The 18,023-nt window shown below is 35.2% G+C and overlaps 1 protein-coding gene across 6 annotated transcripts in view; it reads right to left on the bottom strand.

Annotated features, from left to right (window-relative positions):
• The window catches only part of LOC101698204 (solute carrier organic anion transporter family member 1B3-like), a 143,084-nt gene that overhangs the window by 81,802 nt on the left and 43,259 nt on the right, over positions 1 to 18,023 (bottom strand). For all 6 annotated transcript variants that reach the window (XM_087214036.1, XM_087214040.1, XM_087214035.1 and 3 more), the window contains exons 8-12: positions 10,721 to 10,960; positions 8,058 to 8,222; positions 6,145 to 6,340; positions 4,620 to 4,785; positions 2,159 to 2,343 (exon numbers count right to left, since the gene is read on the bottom strand). In XM_087214036.1, coding sequence (XP_087070162.1) covers positions 2,159 to 2,343; positions 4,620 to 4,785; positions 6,145 to 6,340; positions 8,058 to 8,222; positions 10,721 to 10,960 — 952 coding nt within the window. The remainder of the gene's footprint in view (positions 1 to 2,158; positions 2,344 to 4,619; positions 4,786 to 6,144; positions 6,341 to 8,057; positions 8,223 to 10,720; positions 10,961 to 18,023) is intronic.

Genomic DNA, 18,023 nt, shown 5'->3' with positions numbered 1-18,023 from the left:
TATCCTTGCCTCACCCCAAATTATTCTTGAAATTTCAGCCAAAGTAATCTTCTAATTAGATAATTTAGCAGTGCAACCCTCATGCTCAGTTTCTCTCCGGGCCTCCTAGTATACTAGAATGAACTCCGAAGTCTTGACTGTGTCCCACATGATCTGGACTATGCTAGCTCTCTCATTGTGCTTCTCAGTTTTTTCTTCCTCAAACCTTTCCTGATCTCATACATATGGAGCATGCTCTATCTCAGGGCCTTTGCTTCTGCTGTATGCTTGCCTGGATTGCTTTTCTCTGTCACCATGTTAGTATGGCTTGGACTCTCCCAATTCATCTCTCAATCCAGATCACTTTTCATGTTTTTCAATATACAATATCTGGACTAGTACTGCTTAACTGCCTTTTCACTGTTTCTACTGGCCTTCTGTGATTTATTTTTCTTTCTAGTGTGCAATATTTACCTTACTTATTATGTTTATTTGCTTACTACTGTTTTTCTCCTATATGCAACCACCACATACAGACACACACATACACAAATAAAGTGGAAGCTAAATCAAGCTTTTGGTAACAGCTGCATCATAACCACACATCTATGCCTGACACATGAAATAGATACTGAATGAATACATATCGCCATTCCTGCTTAGCTTCACTTTAGTAATAGCCATATGATGAGAACACTGAAGAATCATTAATAGACTCATGTGCATATTTTCATTCTACACTCAGTTTCACAAAAGTTTTTTCAATGAAACATTGGCAAGAGGTTAATGTTTTTCAAAAGTAGTAATGTTGACTTAACTACTTTTTAAGCAAAATCATAGATAACTATCATCAGTGATAAAACAATATCTTCTAAAACGCTCATGACAGTTTAAGAAATACTGAGATTCAAGCTAGTATGACTGAGGTGATTTTCTGTAAGTTAATGAATCTTTAATTTGGCAATGAACAAAGTTTCTCTATTAGAGGAGGCATTTTATATTAACATGAAGATAGCTCTATCTGTGAAATAGCTTAGTGTAAGTAATTTAGGAAGATTAGGAGTCAGAGTAGAATTTAAATTTCTGTAGTCTCAGTTTACAGGTCAATACTCATTTTGACAACCTTTTAAACTTTTCTTCCCTTTTCTGTTAGCTGATAGTAAAAATTATAATCAACTATGTAGTTTTAAAGACATTAGATATTAAACAGGTCACCATACTTATATGCCTATATAACTCAAGATTTACATCCAAGTCTTTACATGTTTTCAGTGGAGCTAATCTGTTCCACACCCCTCTCAGTGTGTGCCAACCAACACTTTTATTCATTCCTCCAAAATTCTAGCCCCTTCCTGCCTGAGGACACTGGCACCTGGACCTTCACCCTAAATAGCCCCTCATTTGGCTACTTGGTCTTTTGATCTTTGAATCAAATGTCATATTTTTTGTGTTTCTCCCTCCCTCTATTTGTTTGATTTAATAACAATCTTTTTTCCTGATTATTATCAAGAACATTTTACATGTATATTTTCAAGCTTATTTGTCTCTGGCCAATATTTCCTGTTATATTTAGCAGAACATGAGTAGCAACAGGTCCCTTATTATTTTACATACCACGGAATATTCTTCATCAAGCATAGTATCTTTTTAAAATATTTAACTAATAAGGAAAAAATTTATTCTTTTTGCATATTTTTTCTTTTGTCTACACCAATATTATGAGAGACTAGGTGAAACGCCATTCTGTGAGTGGAAGAAAGCTTAGGATTATGATTATTGACTGAGGTTCAAAATTAAATCTAATGCACAAGTATTTTCTTTCAGTGAAATTAGTAAATGAATCTCCCTGACAGGCTAATCAGGGTGGAAGACAACTCACAAGAAAATATTTTTTTTGGAGTCATAGTGACTCTTTGACAATTGAGGCAATTGTCAGTCTGTGTCTTAAGATTCTTAGAAAGAGGAGAAAGCATGGAATCTAGATTCCATAATCGAAGAATGAGAGGCAAAATGTTATTATTTATTCTAAGTATAACAATAATCCTATGAAGGAATATTATTAATTAAAATGTACAAAGACATGAATTTGGATTGCAAGTATTATGTGAAAAGTATATACATCACTAAATATGCTTATAGCCTAATATAACATGAAAATATTTTTAAAAGTCATACCTACCTCACAATGAGCATGATAAATGAAGTGCCTCCCAATGCTCCGACAAAGGCAAGCAAAAATTGTATGCTTGTATAAATATAATATTTCTTTTTACAACCAGCATCTCTTGGGCATTCACCCAAATGGGCTGAAAAATTTGTGCTGGGGAATCCAGATACTTCTACACAACTACAGTTATAGAACACCTAAAAAATACAGTTTTGAAATATTACACAATAAATTTGCAAACTCTGGTAGAACTATAAATATATTTCATTATACTTAAGTAAATCTCATCTATTTAAACTAAAAAATTTACAGTTTTTTAGAAAGTCTAAAAATATCTTGCTGAATAGCTGAAAGGCAAAATAGTTCCCTGGATTCCTTTGCAGACAAGAAAATATAATTCATTTTTAATGTTAAAATCATTTCTAATTTTAAATTAAGAAAGAATTGAATAAGTTAGTGTTTAAAACTGTATAATTTTTAATTCATATACATTTTTGTGTATATTTCTACCCTCTTTTCATTTCTATAATGTACTAAACTGTTCTTTTTGTTTTTATTTATTTATTTTTTAACTGTTCTTTTTAACAATCTCAACTAAGTGTTGGAGAAAGGCCTTGCAGAGGGATGACCCAGAGAAGGAATCAACAAAATTTTTTAAAAGGGGAAGAAGCTGCCCATCAGAATAGGATGCTACTAAGGGAAAATGAAGCCAGGCAAGGGTGCTGTAATTCTATTCTGGAAAGCAAAAATAATATCCAAGAACATACTTACAGGTAATAAAATAGATGATATTAGTATTATTAGAGAAATTCAACACAACCGATTTCCAAAACCAACAAAGCACAAAGAGAGAAAATTTAAGAACACTTGATCGTGGAGATTTAATCAGGCAAGTAGTTTACATAAACACATGCCTTTAAGGCTGGAGATTTAGCTCAGTGATTCCTCTGCCTGCCTCGAAAGCGCAGTTCCGAGTTCGATACCCGGTACCAAACAAACAAAAACAAATGCCTTTAGTCAATTCTGTTCTAACTTTAGGCTAAACTGATGTTTTATGGAAGTTCACCTTGAATCTATTAATGCTACAGCCCAGTCACTGCAGGAGGAATTAAGGAAAAATCCATACTTTTATGCTTTCAACAAAGCTTTACTTTCCTACTTTTTTCAACTAGGAATAATGTGGAAGAATTGTTTATTGAACAAGCATATAGGCCGAGAAAACCAAACTTGAGTACAAAGAACCTTATATGAGAATAGACAGTTTATTACTAAGAATTTCTTAGAAGGCCTTTGCAGTAGCCCCAAATTATTCAGATGATGATGTACCTGTGGTAGACAGAACCCTCTCAATGATTCTAGTATCATGTTTCTTCCAGGCCTCCATCAGTGAGTGAAGTGGGAACATGAATTAAATGACAGTTTCAGTGAAATCACTATAGCCATGAAAGTTAGGGATGAGCTTTTAAGGAAATTCTTTAGGCCATATTTGTACAGTTCTATTAAAGTTCTGGCGCACTTTCAGAGAATGTAGAATTCTTTGCTCTTCAAAATTCACCATGCCTTTTCAAAGTACCATTTTTAGGATCAGAGAAAAGGGAATGACGAAAACTATTTGAAAATCAACATGGAAGGGCGTGCTGAGCCCAATCTTCATAGCTGGTTGTATTTCTAATGTTGGTAACAGGATTGGGTTCAGGATATGGTTACCCAATTGTGAGGTTCTGAGTAGATTGGTGGTATGGGCAACACTATAAAGGGAGAACCCACAGTTTACATGGAAAGCAATATTTTGATTGGAGCAGAAAATGGCATTCTATGGTGTATGTTGGCAATGCGTGAGGAAGATACTAAATTATCCTAGGAGAAGTGCCAGCTTTGAGGAAATAAATATCAGAAGACAAGAATTGGGTAGTTAAGTAAGCAGGAAGATGCATTGGATTACTTTTGGAAAGACAAAAGAGTGGTGTGGACAGAGTTAAACTCATCAGAATCTATATTCAAAATTATATGAAGATTGTTTTGAATACACCTTTGTATATACATCATTGTCCTAATGAGGCATGTAGTGCTGACAGTCAACTGACTCAGGACTTTTCTCTAACTTCTGAAGGGCAAAGTAATTCCAACTCAGTGGAAATAATATACTTCAGTAAAATGAGATGCTCTACAGAGATTTTAAGTACATTCATATTCCAAAAGGTCATATGCTTACAATCTCAAGTAAAAAATAATGAGGTAATCTCAAATTAGAATTCAAGCAACAGAGAAACCTGATTGAGTCCCACAGCAGGATTTTTAATTAAAGACTTTTGTACACAACATCACAGCCATCACAATGACAGAAAATGCTGCAATCTTTTTCTTGTATCATTTTTACTGGGGACATTACTTATAGGCAGATTTGATAAGTGATTGTTAAATGTAACCTATGGCCTTGATTATGGAGAAGAGCAAAAGTAAAACTAATACTTACAGTAGACTTTTTATTGCCACTTCTAGATGTGCATCCTGCCAGACAAGGTGACAAGTAAGTTATTCCATTGTCCCCACAGACTGGTTCCCATTGACTTTCATCACAATTGCACTCTGAGTTGCAATAAGACAGTGGTACATTTGCATGAGATGTCACTGGATTAAGTCTGGAAATGTATGAGAGAGAAATATAAAAATAAAGAAGAGGAAGAAGCAGAGGAATAGAAGATAGAGGAGTGAAGAATAGAAAGGAGAGAGGAATACTATTTCTCTGTGTTGCAAGTAATAAAGAAAGGACCATAAGAAGGTTGGGCTGTGTGATTTTTAAGTTTCTTTATCTCCAGAATTCAAAGTTCTGGTATGCTGTGTTAAGATTTATTAAAGCAGGGACAGTGGATGGGAATAATCAAAGACTGTCAGGAATAAGAAGAAACAGGAAGGTAAATCAGGATTAGCTGGGCATGCCTCCTAGAATAGAATGACGTTTAAAAAAGGAAGTGTGAGAAGACTGAAAAGTTAGAATTGACAACTTAGAGAGCCTAGAGTTTGAAAACTCAGAACTTAAAAGTAAGTAGTCCTAATATACCTGGTAATTGAACTATGGTCCAAAGATCTTTGCTTGAATATAATCCTTCCTAAACTCAAGTTGTTAGCTGTATTCAGTAGATGTCAGTTTGTATGGGAGTCTGGCCATTGCTTGGGAGTAGACTAAAGTACTAGGAATACTTGATAGTATGTGATAGTAGTGAATAAGCAAAGGTTCTCAAATCTAATATGAAATTTTGTATAGGATATGTAATTATATTTATTTATTATTTTGGGGGAGGGTACCGGGGATTGAACTTGGGAACCACTGAGCTAAATTCCCGGCCCCTGTAATTATATTTATAATGAAAACCATATAAAAAACAGTATTAGCTTTGAAAAAAAATAAGAATTTAGTAAACTATCTGCAAATGTTCTCATATAAAGATTGTAAAGATTGTAAACACTAAAGTAGACTATATAAAAGGCTTTCAATCATTTTTGGAGAATATCACTTATATTACAATCATGATGCATTCAAGTTTAGGGGTTAAGACTAAAAGTTTTGAGCTCAATTGTTATGAATAAAAGTTTTAGAGTCAAAAACTCTAAATTTGAATGGGAATCAGTCAGATTATGTTCAGATATTGTTAGGTATATAATCTGTGCAACTTTGCAAGCCTTACTTTCCACATCAATAAAATGGGGATAAAAGTACCCATTTTGTAACCACCTCCATATGTGATAGATTTTATTGTTACAGGTGTCTCTACACTTGATCTTAGCCAAAAAGCCAAGAAGCGATTTTTACAGGTGTATCTAAAGAAGAAATAAAAATCAATGTTTCAGGTCTGAAGAAATGTAAATTTGGCAAATTGGTAAATAAAAATTCTTTCAATTAAAAGAAACTTTAGTTAAACTTGTTTTCTTCCCTAATTTCCCAGAGTCTTTTCTTTGGATAGTTAACATATTATGAAATTGATATAGTTTTATATACAAACCCATCATAAGTCAAAGTTAGGCCAGCAACTGATTTGCTTTCACAGATTAGACCAAAATATAGTAGCTGGAACACAATGTTAATGGATGAAGTAAGTAATCCAAACTTGGCAATTCCAACTATGGTTAATTTCAGTTTTTTAATGAGATATCCTCCTAAAACTATTCCAGCTGCCATATTAGGTAGGATTATGAGTCCTAGAAATAAAAGAGAGAAAATTTGTAATTACATACGTTGTAATTATATGACCGTAGTTTTTCTGACATGCTTTTACATATAAACACAATATATTACATCTGGCACAGTATATATCAACACAATTCATCCACTCATATTTCTTTTTAAGCAGAAGGGTGGAAGGTCAAAATGGAGAAGAGAAACAGTGTCAGAGAGACAAAAATAATTTCTTCCTCCCCAAAACGAAGGCTTAGTTTCTTTAAGTACAAAGATCAGATAATATTTGTGTCTAAACAGATTATTTCTATAAGGGATGTTTTTTTATCCTGGAAAACAATAACAAAAATATACAATCTTTCCACTTAGGATACTTGTTCCTATCATCTAAAATCCTTTATATTTTCAAGATGAAGAATCCCAGCATTCAAAAACCCACTCCAATTTTCCCCCTGGGTGGGTAAGTGTTCTCATATAGTTGAATAATTGAATTAACATCTATTCCATGTTCATATATACAGATGATCAAATAGGTCAATATACTGCATTTAAAATGTTTGATCCCTCATAACTTTTTTATTTCATTTACCTATATAGTTATTAAAGAAGACTCCTCTAACAAAAAATTCTGGATGGTTTATGGGAAGTCAAAACTTAATCTTGACAGTTAAACTTTATCTTAAATTCAAACAGAATTACAGAATCCTGGTGCAGTAATTTAGGAAAATCATTTTCAACTTATTTTTTTCTTGTACACTTATGATCTAGTTACATAACACAATAAATATTTAATTCATTAAATATGTAGTCAGTATCTACAGTATTTCCACAATAATGGAGTTGTGGGAAGAATGATATAAAATTTTTTCTTTAATATGTAGATTTCAACATGCCATTGTAAATAGACATTGTACCATAAAATTCAAAATATTATATTTGTTTTTAATCTTTCATATTTTGATGGTGTTTTTAAAACTGTTTCATCTTTTGTTGTGGCTTGTGTTTAGCTGTCTTCCCAAAGCCTCATGCAGTCATGGATGGGGCTTTTTTGGAGGTAGTTGGATCTACAGTGTGTGACACTGGAATTGATTCACGGGGCAATGCTAGCCTCAAGGGCATTAGGATTAAGGGTGTAAGTGCTACCCACCCTGAATAATCTGGGTAGGATAAAAGGGGCCTAAAGATGCTGTTAAAGTCCCTTGTTGCTTTTGCTGTCTTCCACTGTTTTGGCTGTCTTGCCACTGTTGCCCCTCTGCCATATGCCACCCTGCCTCGGAGCCAGTCAGATTATGGATTAAAACCTCTGCAAACTGAGTTAAACCTTTCTTCCCTTAACCTGTAGGTATAGGGTATTTTGTCTTAGCAATGAGATAAAAGTAACTAAGCCATCTTTGAAAACATCAATGCCCTATTTTTTATTTCAAAGTCCATGAATTATAGAATTATATTGACCACATTTTGAAACAATTTTAGTATCTCAACACTAAATTACTAAATCTAATTATATAGATACACTGTATAAATGTCCCATTCAACATGCAACTTTTCCTTTAGGAACTCCTATAACATAAATTGCAACTTCAAGGCCAGAATAATGACTGACAAATTCAGTGAAGTTTGAGAAATCATATGGGAGTTATTTTCTGAAATATAAAATCATATTCACGATAAATTGTCATTTGGAATACAACTACTCATTATACCTCACTTATCACAAAACAGGTAAGAAATATGTCTTACCCATAAGAAAGGTAGCCTGAGATGCTGTCTGACCAAACTGTTGTTCTATGAACTTGAAAAGGTAAGTAAATCCTCCAATTAAACTGCTGATATGTATCAATGTATAAAGTACATACAAAACATATAGGCGATTGTTAAGGAGGCAGTTCATGGACTTTAAAAAACCTGAAAATGATAAACATAAAGATACTATGATTATAAAGCAACTTAAATACATATTAATATAATAACCACTAATGTTATATAAAATATGAAATTATATAAATACATAACAGAAATTTAGAGTACCTTGAAATCCTACTGCCAAATTTTGAAATATATTCCTTCATTATTTCTCATTCATATATTGGTATTTATTTGTTCTGTTAATTGTATCCTGTTTAAATTCTCCCTATGTACTATTTTGTAATGTGCTTTATGCTCACAATATTTGGTTATTCCTGGCATTCTACCATAAGCTGCATACATATTAATTTACTTATTTGTTCATGCAGCAAAGATTTGGCATTCAGTTGGGTACCAGGCAATATTCTAAGTGTCTAAGGAACAAGCTAACCCATCATGCAATGTGTCTTCTAATTATCAGTACACATCATTGTTATGTTAATAATTATTAAGTAGAAATTTAAATTATAAGCACAATCCAAAATTCACAGAAATAAGACCACTGAGGTTTAAAAATCTTGAAGTTCAATTTAGTATAATGCTTCAGATATCTTGTGATCTGGTATAGAGTTTTCTGCTTCAATAAACATGGCAGTATAATAAATCACCTGTCTTAAAATGTAAGAAGGTAAGGCAGAGAACAATGATATTGTGTCTCAAGTGATATTAGGACAAGAAAATAGTAAAATAATCTGTCTACAAACAGGTATGTAAAAAATTCATAAATTCTGCCCATGGAAGAAATTATGTGTTGTCAGTATTTACTAGTTCAACCAGTTGTAACAGGAGTTAAATGTGGAAGGAACCACATAGAAAAGCAGGAGGAAGTATCAGAATTAACCGAGGAAAAAACCAGATAAAGTTTTTGGGAGATAGATGAGCATTGAGAGATCTTAATTTTTATCTCATTAATGATTTCTTTTTTTTGCTTCTCTCTAACCACTTATTATGAGTTTTCCTCCAGTGCATGTAAAATAATTTTAATATATTTCCTTCTGACTATGTGCTCCTAGTTATTTCATCCATTCCTAATAGGCGTAAAACTAAAGTCCTCTTTACTTTTTAGATCACTGTCCTACAAACACACTGATAATATACCTTATGTTTATAACTGTCTTATTTTTGCATCTTCAATTTCCTTTCTATTCTTTGTTGTTGTTGTTATTGTTTGTTGTTGGCACAGTCAAACCTAGTTCTTAAAGTTTTAGGCAGTCCCCTAATGTTTACGGATTGGATATGGCAGAGTAGAAACATCACATATACAAAAATGAAAATTTCTTGGTACACTATTATATTAATGTATATGTTAAATTTCAAAAACTGCTAACACGGTAGTATCTTGGTAAATATTTTTAAAATGACACGTGGGGAAACAAGTCCTGCTTTGTAGTATTTCACAATTTCCACAGTAATAAATAGTGATCAATTCTCCTGCCATGGCCTATTTCAAGCTCCTAATATAGTTGGAAGCTTAATGATTTTCTTTTGTGAGCCAATACAAGCTATCTCTAATACACCATTATTCTAGGGTTTAAGTGACAGAGAGAAGAAGAAAGGGAATAAGTTGAAGAACTGACAGGAGGACAAACTTGGGCAGTAATTGAGAATGTGTAATCTCATGAAATGTCATCTTCAAAAGGTTGCCCAGGGTTTAAGCAGGGGATTGCTTTGGCATTTATTTTACCCGTTTTCCCAAATCTCAGAACTGCTGTTGAGACCTCATTATTTCAACTATTTTTCTCTGGCTGTGGAGGATTATTGCTTCTCAGCGGTTCTCCACTGGTTCCTAGGCCTTACCTGAGGTATCTTGAGTCACATTAATCACTCCAAGTATTTCAACTACTACTGTGGTTCTACTTCAGTTTTGAATATTTTTGGAAACAATATTTTTCAGGACAATTACCAAGAAAAAATAACTTTAGTCTAATTACCTAGACTTTGAGAAAATTTTCCTGAGTTTGCTCTAATTCCTGAGTCTATGCTTGAGAGTAGTTAAGTTTAACTAGACCCCACAGTCATTAAGGCAATTCACTGTAATTGTCTCCGTATTTGTACTTCTCACCAGCAAGCAAATTCTTGGAAAGAATAGTAAATTCTTGGAAAACAGAGGCAATTTTCTGTCACTAAGGCACAGTAGGGTACCTCATATAATCTGTTCATTAAGTGAATTAATGAAATATTATAGCTCATTTAACTCTCACTAATGTTCTACACAACATAATTTTGAAATGAGTATACTCTGGGTTCTATAGAACTGGTTTTCTAGCCTTTGGCTGTTTTCTCCAGGATAAAGGCCATAAACCTAATTCTATTCAGTTTGTTAGATGCTCAGGAAATATATACTAACATTAATAGGAATTTCGGAAATATAATCAGCTAAATTTAGTTCACAGAAAGCTAACTCCAAATTATTTAATGTGATATTATTTTGAAATACTCACTCTCCCTTCCCATTGGTCTTAACATTTCAGTGTAGACTATGAATGTAAAATACTTACCAGTAATAGTAACATCTTGACTATGATTGGTCAAATTAGCTGTTTGATTTTTTTCTTCATCTGTTTTGAGCCCATGCAAAGATGTTGAAGCCTTCCTTCTTTGTTTCTGTGGTTCATTTGGATTTCGAGGCAGAAAAAAGAATGGTATGGAAGAAAGGATGGAGAGCAGTCCAGACACAAGAAAACCAAGCCACCAAGCACCAACCCAGCGAGCATCCTGAGGAGTTATTCTGATGCTGTCTAGAATAAATAATTAGAAAAGCCAGTCAAAAATGATTTTGAGATAGAGTAAGTGCTGGACAACATTGATAATGAGTGTTTTTTTCATAGAAGAACAAAGTAAACTATATTGAATCAATTCTAAGGTGCTATTTTCTTCTTTTCATGTTTTGTCACTTCAAAAATTGGCACGTCTAACATCTGAATTGGAACAAGTCTAACATCTGATGGCATTTCACAATTGCTGTTGTCCAAGAACCAGTCATGATGATGTTATCACAGCCAGAGTTTGTATAAATAAACTCCATAGCCTTTCTGACAACATCATTGAAAAAATGCAACTTTGCATATTTACTCCTGAAAATGACTTTAAAATCATGGAAATGAATTCTCATATATGAATTAGCATGGTCATCTGTAAACATCTATCAATACCATCTACTGAGGTCAAGAAAGTACCAGCAATGAAAATTTAAACATTTTGTAGGAAATACTCAGAGCCAGTAGAAGGGCTTCACCCCACCCCAGAAACCTGCTTTTACAACTCTGTTGTCAGCACAAAAGATGAAACTGCTGAAAAATATAACAATGAAAATATGAGTTTAAAAGCAACTTAGAAAAGTTAGACTCTAAGAGTGTGTAATGTATATTTAACCATTTTATTTATGCTATATTTTCCTTAAAAGCACACATAAGAGGAATATGCTGATGCTATATATCAAGTGTAAATGAGTGTTCAGTAAGAATAAAGCAGTCTAAGTATTGTGAGAGAACACATGAGGCAATAGCACAATGGCAGAATAGGAAGCCATAAATTATCCTTCCACCAACAAATAAACTGTAAAACAATACACAGTCCAGCTCCCTTGCTTCTGGGCTTGTGGTAAGGCTGAACTTCATGGCAAAAGGACATGAAGCAAAACTGCTTACCTCGTGATGGTAAGGAAGAGAGCCACAGATGTGGAGTCTGAGAATAAGATGTTGCCCCCAAGGCCACATCTGTATGACCCAGTACCTTCAACCAGTTTCCCCCTCCTATGTTTCCATCACCTCCCCATAATGCCATCAAATTATGAACCCATGAATGGATCTATCCACTAATGAAGTTAGAGCCATTGTGATCCAATAGTTTCCCAAATCTCCACCATTGAATGCATGAGCCTTTCACAAGGACCTGTTAGATCCAAGCAATTATATTCCATGAACTTTTCAGTGTGCTTTTCAGTTGTTATCTTGCAGGCCAGAAGAGAATTGAATGATCCATAAAAGTCCTGAAGAAAAATTCTATCAACCAAGAATCATATAGCCCTCAAAACTGTTTATTGACAATGGAGAGACAATCATTTCCCCAAACAAAATCTGAGGAAGTTTAGTCAATAATTAAATTAAGGTAAGGATACTTATCAAGAGGTGGAATATATGGAATAAAGGGTGTTTGTGGGTAAGATGACGAGCCTGGATTTGGACTTGTTGAGTTTAGATGTTTATAACACAAGTAAGAAAAAATAAACGAGTACTGAAAATATCAATTTAGGAAGTTGAAATAAAAATATCCATTACAGGGTCAGGGATTTAGCTCAGTGGTGCTGCTGCCTGCCTCACAAGTGAAAGGTCCCAAGTTCAATCCCTGGTACCAAAAAAAAATCCATTACAAGTAAATTAGTAGAAATTGATTTTATTTCATGAGTGACAGAAACTAGATATATTATAGTTGAGAAGGAGATGGGAGGTAAAAAGGAAACCTTTAATTTTTATTATTTTTTCAAAGTGTTGGGCTTTGAAAAGAAAAGGAAAAACAGAAAATCAGCCAGGAAGCTGTTTGTGGATTTTTAAAAAATCACATAATTATTTTATTTACATATACAAATTTTAAATCATTCATAATATTTATTTTATTTTTATATATATTAAAATAGAATAATGATAGATAGATAGATAGACAGACAGATAGGAACGAGAGACATAAAAGTGTTTTTCCCAAGGACAAAGAGAGGACACAGTGGAGAGTTGAAGACAATGGATGGATCAGGCAATGTGGATTTTTTTTTTCCCCCTTAAATTCTTTTATTGGTACATTTTAGGTATCCAATAAGTTTACATTTATCATTGAGTGCTTGTACCTGAACATGATGTATCTTGGTTCTTATTTTTTTCCGCATTACCTGTGCGTCCTTCACCCCCTCCACTCTTCCCTATTTACATAGACTTCATTTCCATTTTTTTTTCCTTTCTCATAATTTTTTTCCTTTCCCCTTCCCCTCCCACCACCCCTACCCCTTTGGACCTTTTCTTCCTATTTCAAATGATCAATTATTCATTTTAATCCTTATTTACACTTTCAGTTTCTCACACTAGAGAAACTATTCGGTATTTACACGTGTGTCCTATTTATTTCACTTAAGAGTATGGCCTCATTATGCACCCATTTAGCTATAAATGTCTCTAGTTTCTCATTCTTTATGACTGAGTAGTACTCTATTTTATAAAAGAACCTCATCTTCTTTATCCAGTTTCCAGTTGATGGCACTTGGGCTGTTTCCAAGCTTAGCTATTGCAAACTGTGCCGCTATGAATATGGGTGTTCATATATTGCTGTGGTATGATTCTTTTCATTCTTTGGGGAAGATACCCAGCAGGGGAATAGCTGGGTCAAATGGGACTCTAGTCCTGGTTCTCTGAGGTATCTCCATGCTGATTTCCACAGTGGTTGCACCAGTCTGCACTCCCACCAGCAATGGAGAAGGGTTCCTTTATCCCCACACTCCCGCCAGCATTTGCTATTGGTTGACTTCTTGATAGCAGCCATTCTTTCTGGAATGAGGTGGAATCTCAGTGTTGTTTCCACCTGTAACTCTTGAATGACCAGTGATGTTGAACATTTTTTCATATGTTTATTTGCTGCTTTTACTTCTTTGTCTGAGAAATGTCTGTTCATTTCAGATGGCCATTTTTGAATTGGGTCTTTGAATTTGGGGGGTCTCAGGCAATGTGGTTTTTTTCCCCCATTAACTTCATTGGTACATTTTAGGTATGCAATACAGTTACATTCATCATTGGGATCTTGTACCATTACATGAGTCTCTTGGTTCTTATTTTTTTCCCCTTCCCTTGCCCTCCCATTATCCCCTCCACCCTTCCCTATTTGCACAGACCTTGTTTCCATATTTTTCCTCTTCTCATATTTTTTCCTTTCCTTTTTTTCCCTTCTCCTACCCCTCCCAATTCCCCTGTTCTTTTAGACCTTTTCTTCCTGTTACACAATATCAGTTATACATTTTTTAAATTACAATATCAAGATCTAGGAGAAATTACCACAGATTTTACAGAATTTAAAAGGATATAGAGGGCATATTACAAAAATCTTTTTGGAAATAAATTTGACAACTTCTAAGAAGTAACTTAGACAAATTAATGAAACAAACTCTGGAGGAAATATAAAATTTGAATAGCACCTATTAAAGAAAGTATATTCCTAGCTTGAAAACCTACCTATATGACAACAGCAGGCTCATAAACATTTTAACTGATAAATTATATCAAACAATTAAAGCAGAAAAAAGAAGGAACATTTCTCCCCTCATTTTAGGAACTCAACATTGTGCTAATCCTAAAACTGGATAAAGATAATAGAAGAAAAATGTATGAAGAGCCCGCTGCAGACAGGCAGGTCTGTGCATGCCCTAACGAGGTCCTGAGACACGCAGAAGACACCAAATCACCCTATGGCAGACAGGCAGCCACCTGATTCCACACTACAAAGACCCAAAGGACACCAGACCACCAGACCAAGGTACTGAGTCCCACTGTTCCTGGCCCAGAGGTAGGGGCTTCTGAGCCATCATCCCACTGCTCATGGTCCAGAGGAAGGGGCTTCCCGGTCACCATCCCTCCTGCGGCTCCCAGCCCACAGGAAAGGGCTTTTGGGCCACCTTCTGTCCTGCTGCTCCTGGCCCAAAGGAAGGGGCTTCCAGGCCACCATCCCTCCCACCGCTACTGGCCCAGAGGGAGGGGCTTCTGAGCCACCATCTCACTGCTCCTGGTCCAGAGGAAAGGGTTTCCTGGCCACCATCCTTCTGGCTGCTCCCAGCCCACAGGAAAGGGCTTTTGGGTCACCATCCCTACCACTCCCGGCCCCTGTCCCACCACACCCAGCTCAGAGGAGGTAATCCATGCAGGCATTAACAACACCGCGCCCCAGTCGAAATGAGAAAACATGTAAATAAGTCTCAAAACCAGACTTCCAGATCACCTACAGCAACCCCAAAAGGAAATGAGATGGAACACTCTGATACTCAACCACCTGGACCCACTGAACTGGAAACAAAAGGGGATCTGGAAAAAATGAAATCAGAAATACTTTCTCAGATAACAGGAGAAATTGTGCCCCTACTGCAAGACATGATTAACAAATCTAGAGAGGACCTGAGGAACATGATGGAATCCCAACATAAGAAAAAAATGGAATCCATAAAACAGATGAAAATACATTTCCAGGAGATGAAAAACTCCATTGAAAGTCTACACAGCAGAATGAGCCAATGTGAGGACAGAATTTCAGATAGAGAAGATAAGATTGCAATTAGTGACCAGGAAAAGAAAAATTGCTTCAAAATTACAAGGGAACACGAGAAATCAATCCAGAAGCTGCTAGATGATGCAAAAAACAATAACATAAGACTGATTGGGCTCAATGAAGAAACAGGAGAGAGTGCAGATGACATAAAAAATCTCTTCACAGAAATAATGGCAGAAAACTTCCCAAGCAGGGGAAAAGAACTTGAAATACAGATGAGTGAGGCATATAGGACTCCAGCTAGCCTTGATCAAAAAAAATCTACACATAGGCATATAATTGTTAAGATTCCAGAAACACAACAGAAGAACAAAGTTCTCCAAGCAGTGAGAGAAAAGAAACAAATCACATACAAAGGAAAGCCCATCAGAATCACAGAAGACTTCTCAACACAAACCATCAAGGCAAGAAGAGCTTGGAGTGACATATTCCAAGCCCTAAAAGAAAACAGCCTCCAACCCAGATTGATGGACCCTGCAAAACTATCTTTCAAAATGGATGGAGAAATAAGATACTTTCATGACAAAGAGCACCTTAGGAACTTCGTGAATACCAAACCAGCACTCCAAAGAATTTTACACAATATTCTAGGAACAGATATTGAGGATCACAACCCCAGGAAGCAAAGCAGAATGAACCCATCTGGCATGACAAGAAATTAAATGTAAAGGGGGAGAACCCAACAAAAAGAAAAAGTCATGGCAATGACAAGTCAATATGTTTCAGTTATAACCATCAACATTAATGGTCTCCATTCACCAATCAAAAGAAATAGACTGGCAGAATGGGTCAAGAAGCAAAATCCAACAATATGCTGCATACAAGAAACACACTTAATTCAAAAGGAAACTCATAGACTGAAAGTTAAAGGGTGGAAAACAATACTGCATGTGACAGGAAACCGAAGAAAAGCAGGAGTAGCTATCCTCTTTGCAGATCAAGTAGATTTCAAACCAACACTGATTAAGAGAGATGAAGAAGGACACTACATCCTTGTAAAGGGAAGAATCCAAGAGGAAGAGATGACAATCATAAATATCTATGCACCAAACACTAGTGCACCTAACTATATAAAACAAATACTAACGGACATGAAAAGTCATATATGCACTAATACAATTGTAGTGGGGGACCTCAACACCCCACTGTCACAAACAGATAGATCAACTAGACTAAAAATAAGTAATGAAATACTAGAACTCAATCGAACTCTTGAACAAATGAACTTAACAGATGTTTACAGAGTCTTCCACCCCATAAAATCAGAATAGACATTCTTCTCAGCTGCACATGGGTCATTCTCCAAAATAGACCACATACTCACACATAGAACATGTCTAAGTAAGTGCAAAGGAATTGAAGTTATCCCCTGTATATTATCAGACCATAGTGCAATGAAATTGGAGATCCATAGCAAAAGAAACTCAAAAAGTTTCATAAACATGTGGAAATTGAATAACACACTTCTGAATAACCAATGGATCACAGAGGAAATTAAAGAAGAAATCAGACAGTTCTTTTAATTAAATGACAATGACAATACAACATATCGGAATCTATGGCACACAATGAAAGCAGTCTTACGAGGGAAATTCATAGCAGTGAATACGCATATTAGGAAAACAGAACGAGCCCAATTAAACAACCTGATGCTGAACCTCAAGCTTCTAGAAAAAGAAGAGCAGGACAACCCCAAAGCTCATACAAGGGAGGAAATTATAAAGATCAGAGGAGAAATCAATGGAATGGAGACTAAGGGAACGATACAAAAAATCAATGAAGCCAAGAGTTGGTTCTTTGAAAGAATCAACAAAATGGACAAACCCTTAGCCAACCTTATCAGGAAAAGGAAAGAAAAGGCCCAAATCCATGCAATTAGGAAAGAAAAGGGTGAAATGACAACAGACCCAGCAGAAATCCAGAGGATCATCAATACCTACTTCGAGACCCTATAGTCCAAGAAGATGGAAAACACAGAAGAAATGGACAGATTCCTAGATATGTATGAATTACCAAAGTTGAATGAAGGAGACCTAAAAAATTCTAAACAACCCAATATCAACCAATGAAATTGAAAACATAATTAAAAACTTATCAACTAAGAAAAGCTCAGGTCCTGATGGCTTCTCTGCTGAATTCTACAAGACATTTAGAGAGGAACTACTGCCACTACTGTTTAAACTCTTCAGTGAAATTGAAAGGGAAGCAATACTCCCAAATTCATTCCTGGAAGCAAGCATCACCTTGATCCCCAAAGCAGAGAAAGACCCAACTGAAAAAGAGAACTATAGGCCAATCTCACTAATGAACATAGATGCAAAAATCCTAATAAGATAATGGCAAACAGAATGCAGAAGATCATCAAGAAGATCATACACCCTGATCAAGTGGGATTCATCCCAGGGATGCAGGGATGGTTCAATATCTGAAAATCAATTAATGTAATACACTATATCAATAGAGGCAAGGACAAAAACCATATGATTATCTCCATAGATGCAGAAAAAGCAT

The sequence above is a fragment of the Heterocephalus glaber genome, unplaced genomic scaffold, assembly GCF_053883595.1.
Source record: "Heterocephalus glaber isolate CG9 unplaced genomic scaffold, H.glaber_assembly_v1.0 deba00001444, whole genome shotgun sequence".
NCBI lineage: Eukaryota > Metazoa > Chordata > Mammalia > Rodentia > Bathyergidae > Heterocephalus > Heterocephalus glaber.
Note: the sequence above shows the minus strand (reverse complement) of the source record. Positions and strands in the feature narration are given on the sequence as shown.